This window comes from Rhinolophus sinicus, chromosome 10, assembly GCF_057876585.1.
Source record: "Rhinolophus sinicus isolate RSI-liver-muscle chromosome 10, RSI-T2T, whole genome shotgun sequence".
NCBI classification, from domain to species: domain Eukaryota; kingdom Metazoa; phylum Chordata; class Mammalia; order Chiroptera; family Rhinolophidae; genus Rhinolophus; species Rhinolophus sinicus.
The window spans coordinates 8,286,240-8,303,291 of NC_142510.1; the positions used below are offsets into that span (position 1 = coordinate 8,286,240).

General features: G+C 50.1%; 1 protein-coding gene across 3 annotated transcripts in view; it reads left to right on the forward strand.

Moving 5' to 3' along the window:
• The window catches only part of TEKT5 (tektin 5), a 52,287-nt gene that overhangs the window by 19,803 nt on the left and 15,432 nt on the right, over positions 1–17,052 (forward strand). For all 3 annotated transcript variants that reach the window (XM_074322578.2, XM_074322576.2, XM_074322575.2), the window contains 4 exons: positions 623–706; positions 1,319–1,389; positions 5,672–5,815; positions 10,175–10,397. In XM_074322578.2, the coding sequence (XP_074178679.2) occupies positions 623–706; positions 1,319–1,389; positions 5,672–5,815; positions 10,175–10,397 (522 nt within the window). The remainder of the gene's footprint in view (positions 1–622; positions 707–1,318; positions 1,390–5,671; positions 5,816–10,174; positions 10,398–17,052) is intronic.

Consider the following 17,052-nt stretch of genomic DNA (forward strand, 5'->3'; position numbering starts at 1 on the left):
TTGACCCTTGGATAACTAGTGCGTTAGGGGCCCTGACCCCTGCAGTCAAAAGTCCACGTGTACCTTTTCCCTCCAAAAACTTCTCTGCTCACAGCCTGCTGTTGACCGCGAGTCTGACTGACAACATAAACAGTCGATTAACACATATTTTGTTGTATGGATTATATACTGTGTTATTACAATAAAGTAAGCTAGAGAAAAGAAAACGTTACTAAAAAAATCATAAAGGAGAGAAAATACATTTCCAGTATTCATTGAAAAAAATCCACTTCTAAATGGAGCCACTCAGTTCTAAGCCACGTTGTTCAAGAGTTAACTGTATATTCATTGATGATATTTATTGACAGTATTCTCAGCGCTTTGCACTTGTCAAGCTGATGTAACCCGCACAACAAAGCTATGAGATCTGCACCCATATTGCACCCTCTGCAATCATGACATCCAGTCCCCCACCTCTGAGGGAGTTGGGGGGCAGCAGCCCACCGAGATGCACAATGGTGAGGCCACATGAAGCACCCAGGTTTCCCAGGGATGAAACAGATCATGGCCCAGACAGATATGAAGGCTCAGGGTCTATATACGACTGCAGGGAGAACACACAGTTTCCCACTGCTCCCTACAGGTGGCCCTGGAGTGTCTGTACCATAGAGAGAAAAGGATTGGGATCGATCTGGTCCATGACAATGTGGAGAAAAACCTTATCCAGGTAAGGTTCCGCCTGGGTCTGCCCAGGTCCCCGAGGGAGGAGGGAGGGCCAGCTGGTCAGAGAGCTTTCTGAGCTGCCTGTCAGGAACATGTGTCACGCCATGCAAAGTTAGGGCTCAGAAAGCCTGGCTGGGGGCCTAGGTTGCAGTTTAGGTACAGGAAGGGAGGAAGGAAATCATTTGACCCTCAGTCTTTTCATCTCCAAAGTGGGTACCATTATCATAATACCAATAAGTAATAGTAAAAGTTAGTGTTTATTGAGCACCTACTATATGTCTCACTGTACCGTTTTGTGTGCTTTATTCAATTTAATGATGAAATAATCTATAAATGAGTACTTGGTACATAGTAGATGCTAGGTTTTCTTTTAATCTGGAAGTATATAAAAAGAGAAGAAAGTGGGCAAAGAATGTCCACAATTGACCCTTAGGTATCTGGCCCTGGATCACGTGGGTTGAGGCAGGAAATGGGCCCCACCCTGACATTCCACCTTGTGGGGTTGAGGGTAGGCGGTGAGAGGTGAGAGGTGGGGACGCTGGCCTGGGAGACAGGCTACTGTGAGATACTGTGAGCTTCTAAGGGGCACCCCTCTTTCTGACCTTTTTCATTGCAGGAGTTAGATTTGTTAAAATGTTGCCAAGAACAGATGAGAAAACTAGCTCAACGAATTGATATCCAAATGCGGTAAGGGCTGCTTTCTCTCCTTGGAGTTTGTTTTGGGTCCCCCAGGTTTGGGGAGACAAGCCAGGGGGAACCCCTGGCTCTAGGTGGTGTTTTTGGTGAATGGTGTGCTGGTAAGTGTTTAATAATTCTGTAGGAAAGGGAAAAAAAAAAACAAAAAACCCTGGTGTGTAGCATTTGCGGGTTCCAGGGGTGTAAATGCTACAGCCAAGCCTGACATATGATCTCAGTGAGTCAGCACATCCCTGGCTGTTCTTGTTTGCAGTGGGGGCCTCGACAAAAGAAATTGGCCTCACCGTGGCCCCTCTTCACCTGTGGCTTCCTCATTCAACTTCTGAACCTTGGGAAATGACAGAGAAGGGGTGGCATTAGGCATCCAGGTGAGGGCCGAGGCATCTCCAGAAGGGAGCTGGTGGACGCCTGAGCCAAGAGTCTTCAAAAGGGAGCAGCTTTTAGTTCTTGGAAGATTATGTAACTGATATCCTGACAAGCCAGGAAGCTCCCCCATAATTAAAGAGAGGCTTGAGTTTTACAGTGCTTGGGGCCCACATAAGCCCTTGGCACCCAGCTCTCCCAGAGACAGCCTTTCTGCCTGGGCACTTGCCGAAAACTCTTGCAAGGCACGCTGCTCTGCTGGCCTCTGCATCTGCTCAGATACAGACAGCAAGAGGCGGACTGGCAACCTTGCCAGGGCTGCCCCTTCTCACTGTGTGAGGCACGTGGGCACCTAGATGAAATGCTGAGGGGCCAGACGCCTTGCAGATAGGCTCTGGGGATTAGTGCCCTGGCTTGCTGTACCCCAGAAACAGCAGTCATACCTCTCCCCCGTCCCCCCCCCCCCCCCATCAGCAACCCCTCAACTCCACTGAGCCACACTGGGCAGTGTGGAAAAGCCACCGGTACATCAGAGGGCGTGGTCAGAGACAGATGAGTCGGGAAGACCCCGGGAGACTTCAGAGGAGGGGCTGTTGGAAATACAGCAGTGGTTGAAGCGACAGTTGAGTGATGAAAGCTGGGTTGAATTCTGTCATTTATGTGCCTCTGCCCTGATTTCTGACAATTCCACCTGCCACGTGGACTATTGCTTGCCTAATATTTGTCTATAAATTAATTCATTTAAAAACACACACACAACTTAAATATTTACTTGTATTTAAACAGGATTGTGTGGGCAGGCGAATGTCTTCATTGTATTTTTCTTGCCTTCTTTTTATGATCATTTATTTTTGGCAAGAGAGAATGGTTTCCTATTTGTGGTTGACATAGGGGTATGACAAAACCCTGTGTTGGGGTGACAGAAGGACTAAAGTTTGGGGAATGAGACACTTTGAACCAGCAGAGTGAACAAAAGCGCAGACTTGAAATTGGGGAGCTGGACCCTGGATGAGATATTCTGAGACTGGGGTGAGAGAAGGCTGCTTGTGCAACCTCAGGTGGTGAAGGAAGAGGCGGGCGGGTTGGGAGAAGCAGAGAGATGGACGGACACAGGCGCACCAACGGGGAGATGCAGAATGAGCGTCAGAGGGAGAGAGAGACACAAAAAGAAAGACATGAAGCGATCAGCAGAGCGAAACGGGACAGGGAGAAGAGGGACAGAGAGAGTCACAGATGTGCCAGCTGAGGTGAGTTAGAGACGGAGAAAATCAGAGATGGAGAGGGACAGATGCACAGAGAGAGGAAAAGAGAGAGGCAGATGCTGGGATAGACACAGGGGAAGCCGCTGAGGCAGAGGGCGGGAGGGAGCGGGAGCAGGTGGAGGGGACAGTCCCCTTCGTGGGGACCACAGGCCGAGCACCATGGGTATAGGCCCTCTTGTCAGAGGACGCCTGTCACCTTGCTGGAAGGCAGCTCCTGCAGTTGGGGCAGCCTAATTAACCTAGACCTGGCCAGAGCCTCCTTAGCGGGCAGAACTCAGTGTGTCCTGGGCCCCTTGGGGAGGCCAACCCGCTCAGGTGGCCGCCCTGGCATGAGCAGGCCTGCACTGTTGACTCGTGGTTTTCTGGGTGAGGCCTGAGGCCTCCATCTGGGCCGGACCATGTCCTCACCTCACCAGGTGCCGTAACAATGCAGGAAAGGCTTCCTACCTGGGCAGGAGCCAAGTTCTGGCTTTCCTGGGTGGGCCGACAGCCTGGAGAGCCTTGGGACTGGCCAGGCTCTCCGTCATGGGCTGCGGAAGGGAGACAGGGGCTGTGCCCTCTGTCCTCAGGTCTCTTTAGCAACAGCCAGGAGGCTGGACTAGCTGACTGGGAGTTCTGAGCCCCCAAGGTTCCCCTCTAATGCTCTGGCATGTTTCTTTTCTGCATTCTGGTCTTTCACTTTCCAGCTCATTAGGCAAGACAGAGCCCCATGTCTTCATGGCTCTGCCAGTTCAAAGGCCCCAAGGGTCCCAGGATGGTTCCTCCTGCCCCAGCATGACCCCCTGAGTATCCTGATAGGTAGGGGCCACCGTCAGGATTTAATTTCCTTGCTCTTGGCCTGCTTGAAACCCCTCACTGGCTCCCAGTATCCACAGCAGAAAAAGAAAGTGGCAAAAAGATAGAGACAGACAGGTGGGGCGGGGGGAGGGAGAGTGGGGAGACATGCCCTAAGACAGAGAGAAACCAAGAAAGATGAGGCAGGAAGAGAGAAAGACAGAGAGAAAGGGAGAAAGAGCAAATGAGAGTGTGCAGAAGGGGAAAGAGAGAGACCAGTGTGAGAGGCATCATTCACTTTAGTTGCTGGCTGGACATCAACTCTCTTAGACTTATTCCCTTCTCTGTTCTCTTTCAATTTTTCTAAGTACTTGAAGGTGAAATTCCCACTCGATGCTTTTGTGTTTTAACACTGACTAATCTTCTTTCAATCAAGAGGGAAACACAAAAAGCTTCAGGCTTAAACCTTCTAGAGAAAACAGATTCTAGCTAGGATTCTGTTAGTGCTTACTTAGTATTTATGTTTGAGGTGACCTTCTGTTAATGGTTTTCCTTTAAAGACAGTGATGGAGATTTTCCTTTTAAAATACATTTATTTATATTTTAAAAGTGATTTAATAAGAAAAGAAAGTAGCAAGCAAATAATAGTATAGGCATTTTGGGAATATGACAGGAATCATAAAAGTGGTTCTCCAATGTCTAGGGTTTGGCAGATAGTGGCCTTTAAGTCTGAGCTTCTCAGCCAGGATACTTGCCCTATGGGTTCAAGTCCTGGGCCTGCCCTGTTATCCTCTCCTCACCTCTACTTGGCCCTTCACTCCACCCAATCCCTGACTCCCTCTAATCCCTGACTCCGCCCAACCTCTGACTCCGCCCAGTCCCTGACTCCGCCCAATCCCTGACTCCGCCCAACCTCTGACTCCGCCCAGTCCCTGACTCCGCCCAGTCACTGACTCCACCCAATCCCTGATTCTGCCCAGTCCCTGATTCTGCCAACCTTAATGAGCTGCTTGTAGGTCCCTAAACACCTGAAGGTCTCAGCTCCTCTGCTTTTGCACATGTGGTGTCCTCAGGTTGGAATTCTCATCCTCCCACCCAACTTTGTCCATAATGTCTACTCCTATTATTATGAAAACCCAGCCCAGACATCTCTCCAGGAAGCCTTCCCTGACCAACCCCTTACCCTGAGTTAATGGCTTTTTCTCTTATGTTACTTTGTATCCTTTAAAAACCTGCACAGTTGCCCTTACTATTCTGTACCATATGTAGCTTTACTGTATTTATTTACACAAATCTGTGAGCAACTCAAAGGTAAGTGACTGGGTCTTAGCCTTGTCTTTTCCCTTCCTGCCGGGCCCAGGGTGAGACACAATAATTTATAAGCTGTTTTAAATGAATACTAGGCCTTGTCCAAAGTATGAATTCATAGCTTCTAAATCATCCAGTCAGCAAACTACAGCGAGAGGGCCAAATCTGGCCCACCACCTGTTTTTGTAAATAAAGTTTTATTGGAATACAGTCCACACCCATTTATTCACATATTATCCTTCCAAGTTAAGTAGTTGCTACAGAGACCATATGACCCACAAAGCCAAAATAATTAGTATTTAACCCTTTACAGTAAATATTTGCCCACCCTGTTCTAAATGACAACGGGTCTGCTTGGAGTGGGGCAGGCCCTGCGTCTGTGGCGGGGGCATGAGGTGGGAAGAGGGCTGAGAAGCCGCTGGGGTGGACAGAGCACTGTCCTGGGAGTCTAGAGACCTGTCTTTCAGTAGTGGCTCTGCACTGACCTCGCATGGGACTTTGGGTGAGGGACTCTGGGTAAGTGCACAACCCAGGGACAAATCCTTGACACCCCCCCCGCCCCCCAGGGATAACCGAGATGCTCAGCATGCTCTAGAGAAGGACCTCGAGGACAAAAACTCGGCCCACTTTATCGATGAGAAGTGCCTTAATCTGAAGAACACGTCAGACTGCATCACCTTCTTCCATGGCGTGGAGAAAGTCGATGGCTCGTAAGTTCTGGGCTCTCGGTCCCCATCTGGCCATGCCCGATGGGGATGGGGTTTCTGAGTCTGCTCCTGCCAAGCAACCTTCAAAGGGCTCCGTGTACCAGTCAAGTGAGAGGTGGTGTGGTTGGTTGGGGATCCTCGGTTGCAAGCCACAGCATAGAATTCTGGCTAAAAGACTTAAGACAGAATTTACGGGAAGGCTGCAGGGAGCCACAGACTCAGCAGGGGGGAGGGTTGGAGGGGAAGGTTCTGGCAGCTTGAATGAGCCAGGAAGTGGGAGCTAATCAGCTGTTGTCAGAGCACCACCGCCTTCCCACTCCTGCCTCACTTGCCCAAGATACAAATTCCAGCAAGACAGAGCAAGCGATTGGCTCAGTGAGGGTCACACTGCTGCTGGGCCAGGCGTGCTGGGGCACCTCGGTTGGCAATTCCACCCAACAGATTGCACAACAGGGTGGTTGTAGCCTTGGGAAGAGGAATTCAGGCTCAGCTGGGAGAGCCTGTTGACGTCCACTCGGGTAGTGCTGGTAGTGGTTTAAGAGTGGATTCTGGAGCCAGGCTGCCTGGCTTCAAATCCCGCCTGTATACTAACTCTTGGGAAAAATTGCTTAACCCCTCTGAGCCCCCATTTTTTCATCTATACCACTGAAATAATAATAGTGCCCACCTCCCAGAGTTGCTGTGAGTATAAAAAGTGGCCATGTGAAGTGCTGAGCCTCGTGTAGGGGAATAACAACAGCTAACATTTATTGAGTGCTTGCTGTATAACCTCATTTTCTGGTCCCCACAGCTGTGTGATAGGTGCCTTCTGTCTGCCTGGCACTGTCGTGGGCATGTCACAGTATCAGTATCACAGGACTTGGTGAAGAACTAGCATGCTTTCCCAGTTGGTAGTTTGAAGGAGAGGCAGACAGACAGACACACAGGGACGCTCTAGGGTATAGGCAGAGGGTGTAGCGTCTGTCTTGGTCCCTTTTTAAAAAATCTCTAGCACATAGAATTGTGCTCGGCACATAGTAGGTGTAAAATAAATATTTGTTGAATGAAAGAATGAATGAGGGGCGGGTAAGAGAGGAAAAGAAGAACGGGGTGGAGGGGTGGGGGGGTGGGAGGGGAGAGAGAAGGAAGGAAGGAGTTTCTTGGCAGTTTCCTGGCCCACGCCCAGGGTCACTTCAGTGTATATGGAAGTATTGAGAGGATCCTTCGGGGTTTTCAGCAGTGACAGCTCCTGGGGAGCTTTCTTTCCTGACAAGGTTGCCTCCCCCAAGGCGCTGGCAAGGTGAGCAGAGCTTCACGGAGCTCAGCGCCCTCAGCACAGCTCCCCACCGGGACAGGGAGTCCGCAGGGTTTCCTTCCCACTGAGGCCTCCCTGAAACCTGGGTGGCCAGGCTGGCTGGCAGCGACTCCTACCTCCATGTTCAGGAGGGCCTGACATTTAAAGAGCCTCCACTGCTGTTTGTGATGACTAATCGTTCCCCAGATGTCCTAGCTCAGGGCTTTGATTTGGGGTTTTCTTAAAACAGGGCCATGTCTGGGCAGCTTAAAGGACGTTTGAGACTCTGAATTGCAGTGTCTCTGTTCACTGCAGTTCTCATTGCCATCGATTAACCGATGATGATGGTGGTGATGGTAGTGATGGTGATAGTGGAGGCCTTTTACCTGATGTTTGCTATGTCCCAGGCACTGCGCTGAGAGCTTTACACACAGTGTCTCATGAATAATGGACATTTATTAAGCGTTTACTATTGTAAGGTACCATTATAGAGGTTTCACATTTAGTCACTCAACAACCCCTGGGGATAGGCACCATTATTGTCCCCGTTTTACAATGAGGAGACTGAGGCTCAGAAAGGTGAAGTGACTGGTCCAAATTCATACAGCGAGTAGCAGAGCCATGATCTGAGCCCACATTGGACACTGGGCCTGTGTGTGTTTTTGTCATGGCAACTTCCCGTGTCCAACTTCCCGTGTCCCCAACAAAGCCTGCTGTCTCTGCCATCGTTTTTTCCTTTTTTTAGCAGACAAGGCTGAGGTTTTTTTGTTTGTTTGTTTGTTTTTTATTGGGGAAGGGGAACAGAACTTTATTGGGGAACAGTGTGTACTTCCAGGCCTTTTTTCCAAGTCAAGTTGTTGTCCTTTCAGTCTTAGTTGTGGAGGGTGCCGTTCAGCTTCAAGTTGTTGTCCTTTCAGTCTTAAGTTGTGGAGGGCGCAGCTCAGCTCCAGGTCCAGTTGCCATTGCTAGTTGCAGGGGGCGCAGCCCACCATCCCTTGCGGGAGTCGAACCGGCAACCCTGTGGTTGAGAGGACGCGTTCCAACCAACTGAGCCATCCGGGAGCTCAGCGGCAGCTCAGCTCAAGGTGCCGTGTTCAATCTTAGTTGCAGGGGGTGGAGCCCACCATCCTTTGCGGGACTCGAATTGAACCCGCAACCTCGTGGTTGAGAGCCCACTGGCCCATGTGGGAATCGAACTGGCAGCCTTCGGAGTTAGGAGCATGGAGCTCCAACCACACATTCCTCCCACCTGCGAGGGGGCAGCTGCCTCTGACAAATTCACCCCAGAGACAATGTGATCAAGCCCGTTATTTTCTCTGTGGAGTTCAGCTGTCTCCTCTAGAGGAGACAGAGGGCTGAGAGGTTGCTGCTCATGACATTGACATTCAGCATCGGGGTCTCTGTCTGCTGGTCTCTATCTGCTGTCCTGGGCTCACCTTCTCTTATCTGATGCTGAGTAGCTGTGTGACCTTGGAAAAGACATTTCATCTCTCTAAGAGACACAGGTCTTTGTTGGATGGATCAGACACAGTGCCCTGTCCCATGTCCAGAAGCCTGAGACCCCTGTTTCTTGCTTGATTTTAACTTTTGCAAAAGCCAGACAAAACAACTATGTATTATATGTGTTTTTCAAACATTTCTATTGATCATGCAGTATAAGAGCGTTTTAAAAACATCTGAAAAGAGACTTGTATTTCAGATAATTCAGTCTCTTTTTTCCTACTGCCTGAGAAAAAAAGTCAGCTTTATTTAAGAACTGCAGACTTCTTGGCTAGAAAAGGCCTTGAAAAGTGATCTAGTGTCATTTACCTGGGAACTGAAGCCAGCTCAAAGAAATGCATGTTCCTCCTTACCAAAGGCTTCCCAGAGGACAAAACTCGGGCTTGTTGGTTGCTTTTTGCAGGGGCTTCCATATCTACAAGAGCTATCTGTTGTCTACACTGAATCCCTTGAGTCACCACCTCCGAGAAGCCTTCCCTGCCTGCCCTTTCTGGTGTAACCTGTGTCTCCATTCATCCCCTAGATTCAGTCCCTGGTTGCCTGCTGTAGAGCAGGCTGCCCTTTGCAGAACACCTCTCTGGTTCTTTGATAATCTGTTTCCAGTTGGGTTCAACTAGTAGGAGGGACATCATCAGGAGACAGGGAGGGAAGGAAGAGAAAAATGTTGGGGCTTTATCGTCCTCCCCTCCCTCCCTCCTCTCTCCCTCCCTGTGGTCCTCCAGCCCTGCTCCTCTCCTATCTGTCCCTCTTCTCTTGCCTTCACAGCTGGGGTGGTGACAACTCCATGCAATTGCTAATCCATGAGCACCTCCACACTCTCTGAGTATAAATCCCATTTGTTTCCTTCCGCGACTTTGATTGGCACATAGTGGCCTCACTGCATTGGTCTGTCCTCATCATCCTGCTGCTAAATTCCTTCCTAGCACGTAACCACGTTAAACATCTGTGTTGATTGCCTCTGTCCCTGCCCTGGAAACCTATCGCCACAAGGACAGGACTGTTAGCGCTCCTCTTGAAGGCTCCCTCCCAGGCACCTAGACGAGGCTTGGCCTGTGGTAGGTGTTCAGAGAACATTCACCGAGCAGATAATTCAGTGTGGGGAGCATGGTCACAGTTCACCGCTGAACTGAAGGGACCCCGCAGCCAGCGTCATGCCCCCCTCTGCGTTTTTGGTGATGATGGCGGAGGAAGTGTTACGGAAAAGAGCTTTTTGGGGGAATGTCTCCTCTTACAACTCAGCAAGGGTCCTTTGGGAAATCAGCTGCTGTCTCTAGGCTGCAGTGGCCTCCCCTGTAAAATGAGGGGTTGGATTAGCCTAGCGGCTCTCAGCTGGGGGCCACTGTGCCTCCTTCCCCAAGGGACATGTAGCAATCCTAGAGACATTTTTGGTTGTCACAACTGAAAGGGAGGCATTGGTGTCTAGTGAGTAGAAGCCAGGGAAGCTGCTAAATATCCTGCAGTGCACAGGGCAGCCCCCCGACTTCCAGAATGACCCTCACCCCAATGTCAAGCGTGCCGAGAGATCGCTAAGGCCTGCAGCAAACCCCTGCTCCTCGCCTGTGTGAAATTCACCTTCGTGCCTCTTGCAGGGTCTCCGTGCCCGAGACCTGGGCCAAGTTCAGTAACGACAACATCAGGCACTCTCAGAACACGCGGGCTGACTCCATCCGGCTGCGGGAGGAGGCCGCGAGGCTCTTTGAGACCTTGTCAGACCAGATGTGGAAGCAGTTCACCGACACCAACCTGGCCTTTACCGCCCGCATCGCCGAGGTGATGGACGTGAAGAATAAGCTGCAGATGCAGCTGGCTAAGGTCAGGAAGCGGGACGCCCCCGACACCATGACCACCCTCCCTTTCCTCCTATGGTCTCAGCAGCTTCTGGCCAAGCTGCCCGCCCTGCCCTGCTGCTGAAATGGTTCCCACCCACCCCCATCCCTTGGTCTGTGAACTTGTCCAGTCCAAAAGGGGTCAGGGCTATGACCTTCATGGGAAGATGCGAGCATCTAGGGATAAATTCCTTGCTTACTGGAAAATGGAGCTTGGAGCGTGGCTGTCACCACGGCACCCAAAAGGCTGTTGATGGCTCCCAGGGCCCTTCACTCCATCCGAGGGCCATGTGGCTGAGCATGACCCGCGAAGGTGGGTGTGGATGTGGGAGCCCCAGGAACTGAGTCTGAGCAGCTCTTCTCTGCTCACATCAGCATCTTTGAAAAGTGACCTTTGGACCCTCGAAGGCTTTAACAGCATCAGAACCCGCCGTTGAGGGGTGGGGTGCTTTTGAATTTGAGGCGTAAAAACAACTGTCAGATTCTGGCACTGTCTCCTGTTGCTCTCTTATTCAAATTTGCCCTTTTCACCACTTCCTTATTCCTGTGTGTCAGGCTGTTTCCCACCCGGGGGGGCCCTCTGCGTGGAATTTGTCCTCCCTGCTCCCCATAAGTTTACAGACCAGTGGGATGCCAGAGCACCACTCCTGACCCAACCTTGTACCCCCACTGTGTAGGATGCCGCCTGGCACACAGTAGGCACTCCTTACATCTCTGTGCAGCAAATGAAGGGAATCTGCAGTGAGGACTGTTGAACTGATGTGTTTTAAGGAATGATGTATGCATGAGTGAATGCTTTTCATTTCAAGCATCTTTCTTTCTCTTTTTGGTAGGGAAAAATCACGTTTCTATTGTGGTAAAACACACATAGCAAAAATGTTTTGCCGTTGTCTTAGTCCACTGGGCCACTGTAACAAACGTACCACAGACTGGGCGGCTTATAAACACAAGAAATGTCTTTCTCACCTTTCTGAAGGCTGGGGAGTCGGGATCGAGGCGCTGGCAGATTGGGTGTCTGGGGAAATCCCGTACAAGATGAAATTCATAGATGTCATCTTGTCATCTTGCTGTGTCCTCACTTAGTGGAAGGCGTGAGGGAGCTCTCCGGGGTCCCTTTTAAAAGGGCGCTTGTCTCATTCCTCAGCCTCCTGATGAGTCACCTCTCAGACACTCCCACCTCCTAATACTATGACAACGGGGATTAGATTTCAACATGTGAATTTGGGGAGACACGTCAGTCAGTCCATGCCAACCATTAGCGAGTGTGTAGTTCTGGAGTGTTAAGTACCTTGGCTAGAAGGTGCAGCCATCACCACCATCTGTCCCCAGGACTGTTGTTCCTGCCATTAAACTCCATGCCCCTTAAACGGCAATCCCCAGTCGTCCTTCCCCAGCCCCTGGCAACCACCGTTCTGCATTCTGTCTCTATGAATCTGACTACTCTGGGTACATCATTTAAGTGGAATCATGCAGTATTGTCCCTTTGTGACTGGCTCTTTTCACTTAGTACAGTGTCTTCAAGTTTCATCCATGTTGTATCCTATGTCAGAGTTTCCTTTTTATAAGGCTGAGTAATAGTCCATTGAATGTATAGACCATATTTTGTATATTCATTCATCCATTGATGGACACTTGATTGCTTCCACGTTTTGGCTGTTGTGTAAGTGTTTTCTTTTAATGAGGTATTTCATTTGGTGGATCAAATGTAGTTCATTGTCACAATGTTTCATGGCATTGAGTCTGAGGCCTGGAGATGACGTGGGAAGGGTCCTTTGGTGGGTCTTGGTGGCTCATCTGAGACAGGGAATAAGAATTCCTGCTTGAGAATGTTATAATTGTGAGGATTAATGAGTTGTTCTCTGTGAAGCTCTTAGAACAGGACTTGGCACATGGTAAACACTCAATGAAAAGGTAACAAGTATTACCACTGGAAAGAAAACGAATCTTTTGGGCAGGGGTAGGGAGCAAAACCTTTCCCTTTCCGAATTTCTCTGGGGAAGTTTTGAGTTATTACTAACAGCCTCATCACTGCTGATCGGAGAGTTTTTGGAACCACGAGAGTTTTTATTAAAAGTCATTATATAATCACCAGCGGCTTTGCAAATAAGCCGGCTCCCGTTTGAAATCCACCAAACCCCAACACGACACTGTCAACACTGCCTGAGCAAGAACTCCTCTTCTGGTGAGGGCCTGTGTCACACGGTGCTTTTCTAAGGTAATAGAAGAAAGAGTTGATAATAATGAAGATAAACATATAAGAGCCATTTCACCTTTCAACAGTTTGCTTCAGCTGGAGGATTTGAAATGCTCCCTTTAAAATGTTAACTGTTAATTTTTGAGCTTGGCCTGATTCCCCATGGCAAGAAGCATTTCTGGAAAATTCTAGGTCCCCATCCTCACCTGTGCCACGAAGCAATTAAATTATTGCCCAAGTGGTCATAGGAATCCACTTTGAAAGGCCAGGTCTACATGGCATTTCATGAAGACTGTGACTCTCCCAGTGGTCTGAGGCTGCATAGACGGCCTTAGCTGTCCACCATGATCCTGGGGTTCCATCCCCAGAGCTACACCCCAAACCTTTTAACTTGTCCTGGGTCCTCGTCCTTGCACTTTGGGGTACTCCTGGCCCTACTGAACACTGCTAGAAGGAGGCTGGTCACTTCTCTGAGCTGAGGCAGTTGATGACCACAGCGGGGGCTGCTGCCTTTGAGAACTGACCCCTCCTGAGAGCCGGGGTCCTGAGGGGGCCGATAAGCATAAGTCCCATCTGCATCCAGTTACCCTTGAGTGTGCCTTTTAGGGGGAGGACTCAATGTGGGGAAAAGATGCACAGGCTTACGGGGAGCAGCGATGGGGGAAGGGACGCTGCAGTACAACAGCACGTAAGTTGTGGGAACTCGACCCTGGCCGAGGAAACGAGGAAACGACAGTAGGTGGGCTGCATGGACGTAGCATTAATATCACTGAATCACACAATGAGAACGCTTTCCCTTCTTCAGTCCTTTTCAACACTTGTGATAATCTCAAGAGGAAAGCTAGAATGCCCCCCTCACCTCTTTTATCCCCGCCGGTCTCCCTTGTAAACAGACAACGTGGACCTCAGGCTGAGAACTTGGGGCAGGCAGCAGTATCCAGCCAGAGTCGAAATAACATGGTTTCACTTTCATCTCGTTTCACGCATTTTTATGGTTCTTTCCACTTACGGCAAATGATGCTGATTTTTCCATTGATAATAGTGATATCAAGTTTCATTTTTAAGTAAATGCATTTCAGGGCTTTGTTTAATGAATTGATTTGAAGAAAAGATGGTTAATCACGTTCCAAGTGGTGTGAGGGACTATGGCAGGAGTGTGAAGGATGATGGTGCAGGCCTGTGTGTCACGGCACGTGTGTGCAGGCATCACCAGTGTCGCCCGGGGACTGCGGCAAAACGCAGATCCTGGCGGAGCAGGGCTGGGGTTGGGCCTAAGAACCTGCACTTTGGACTCGCTGGTAGGAAGTAGCCAGAGTGCAGGTTGTAGAGTCCTTTGGCTTTGAAAAACATCTGAGTAAGCAGCTGTCTCCTTCCCCTCTGTCCCGTCCTCTCCGTCCTCTTCCCTCTTCCTTCCTCCTTCCTCTCTTCCAGACCCAGAGTACTGGGAGAACCAAATCCTTCCAAAAGGCAAGCCTGGGTCATCCAATTCTAATCAGATTTTCTCTAATTGCGTTTTGCTTCTAAGCTTCTAAGCCCAGCCCAGCCATCCCTCCTGCGAGGGCACAGGCCAGCTTTACCCCGTCACACAGAGCGTGCCGATGCAAACGCCCTCTGGGGTTTCTGTGCCCGCTCAGCCGTTCGGTCCTTGAGTCACATCTCATTATCCCATATTGCTCGTTAATATAGTCGGAGCCTTGGGGACTGGGGGCTCAGGCTAAGCCAGAAGCACAGCCTCCAACAGGTCATCAAAGCTGCAGACAAGGTGGATTTCTTTGCTTCCCCTCAGCGGCTCACCCCACGCATGCTCTGTGTAGTCTTATAGTCAGAGGCAGCAAACAGGAGGCGCCAACTCCTGCCCTACTGCCTGCTCCACCTGGAACTCTCCCATCTCAGTTGGTGGCCTTGACTTCCAGATGCTTCCAGGGGCTTCCAGGGGTTCTGACTTTCACTTGCTCAGTCCCAAACCTTGGAGTCCACACTTGGGTGCCTGTCTTTCTGTCCCACCCCACATCCACTCCATCCGTAAATCTGGTTGTTGCTACTCTCAGAACGTCATCACTTCTCACTCCCTCTTCTGCTCACCCCCCACCCTAGCCTCTTGCCTGGGTTGTTGCCGTGGTCTCTGTTTGCTTTTGACATTGCCAACCGATTAGCTGGCAGCTAGTTAAGAGGGCATTCGACCCTTGAGTAGCCCAACCAGATTTACAGAGGGAAGAAATTCAAGTACTTCGGTTCTTCAGAAAACCTTGAGAGTTTAGCTGGAGAGGGCAGGCAGCCGACTCTGTCTGGGTCATGCCTGCCGGTCTCTGAGGGTCACCGCCTTCACTGTGGCCGGGCTTATCTACAGCCCGGCTGTTAAGAGGTTTTCCTCAGCCCCTGTCACCCCTGCAGCCATGGTGCCTCACGAAATGCATGGTGCTCACCGAAATCCAAGTGAATGTTGATGGTGTGTTTCCAATCAGAGGATCGACACTAGTAGTGCATGAGGTGAGCTTAACCCACATATTATTTGGCCCCTCACGTTTTTCTTTTGGCAGCTTTATTTCTACTTGAGACGTCATGAGCTGCACGTATGTCTGGTGTACAATTTGAGAAGTTTGCACATACTGTATATACCATGAGGCCACCACCTCACTCAGGGTAGTGAACATATGAGAGGTTTCCATGTGCCCCTTTGTCATCTCCTCCGCCTGTCCCTCCCTGTTTCATTCCCGACACAAACGCTGATCTGCTTCCTGTCACTATAGACTAGTTCGCATTTTCTAGAATTTGCTATACAGGGAGACATACCCTATGCACTCTTTTTTCATCTAGCATCTTTCAGCATAACTGAGATTCCTAGTTTATTCCTTCTTACTGCTCAGCAGTATGTGTGGTACAGATATTATAGGCTAGACCCTAGCAGCTGTGGGGTCCACATACCATTTGTTTATCCATTCACCTGCTGATGTTAGAGTTGTTTCCAGTTTGAGGCTGCTGTGAACATTTGGGTACATAAACTTCAGATTTCCAGAATCTCTTGAAAAATCAGTAGCTCTAGCAACGCTGAGCCCACTTTTCTACAGGGGAACAGCGGGCAGGAGTTGAGTGACCACTGCATCTCTTGGACCCAGGCTCTCCAGTTCGCCTGCATTCTCTCCTCCATGGCCCACTTCACTTATTTGCAGCACTCACCTGGTTCCAGCAGGCTTGTCCATTGGCACAGTCTGCTCTGTGCATCAGATGACACGCAGGAAAGCAGATGTATAATAGCGGCCAGGCTATTATGCTGGAGAGAGTTTCACAGAACCCAGAGGGGCCGTGAGTTTTAACCTTGAAAGGCTTTGTGCTTACGCTGAAGTTTCTTTGGGGTTTTGACTCCCAAGTGGTCATTAACAGCAGCAGAACCACCCTTTCCCCGGGAGGCACTGCCAGGGCAAGGAGGCACAGTATCTGAAGGGTTAGGGCCCACAGCCGGCCAGCGATCAGAAGGCCCCAGCGCCTGCCGCCAGCCCCTCTGTTTGTCCAAGGAGGTCTGGAACCCATTGTGGAATGGGAAATGCTTTTGTGCTTTGCAAGCAGCCGGATTGCGTCCAGCACCAGTGCCGCAGCCAAGCTACTGACTGGCTCTGGCTTGTTTCTAAAACTGGCTCAGCCCAGGGGAAGTGGAGCCGCCCTCCCTTCCCCGTGCCCCCGTGGACCGTCTGGTGAGGAGGGGCAGGGGCCAGGCCTTAAACACATTGCGCCTTGGTGAGAGGGTTCTTTTCAAGTTCTCTCCAACTGTCCTTCTGAGAATGTCCAGGAGCAAGACGCTGTGATCCAATGTGTCTGTAACCTCTGTTTCATTTGCTGTCTCCCTTTCTAACAACAAGGCATCAAGCCTCAGGCAGGCTCTGAACCTTTGAAAGAGAATAGAACCTAGTTAGAATTCACTTCTTTTTTCCATTTTCTCTATTGTAATGGTACCCGCTAGTAATGGCAAGGGATACTACCTTTCTTTCCACTTCCATATAGACGTTCCATTTCAAATACATTTGTCAGAGGCTGAAAAGGGAGTTGATTTGAAAACAAACAAACAAAAACATTAAATAAGTGTACAGATGGCGTGTGGGTTTGGCAGGCTCCCTCTCAGGAAAAGCCTCAGGGTGGCATGTGGTGGGTCTCTTAACCTGATGGTCACCTGAGTGCCAAGAGGAATCAAAGGCTCTCCAGTGTCACATGGGCTCAGGTCTCATCGTTGCGCCTGGGGACACCCAGCATGAGAGGGTCCATGACACCCTCTCAGGTGGTGGGGGGAGTGTGTCATCAGTATCTGTCCACAGCGGCACTCACTGTGCCAAATCAGAGAGGAGCTGCTGGAATCAGGGAAACGGAGCCAAAAAGTCCAGAGCTGGGAAGGTAGCCAACAAATGCAGGAAGTTGGAGGGACCAGACAGGAGGGGGCGGGAGAATGAAGAAGGGTCAGCGT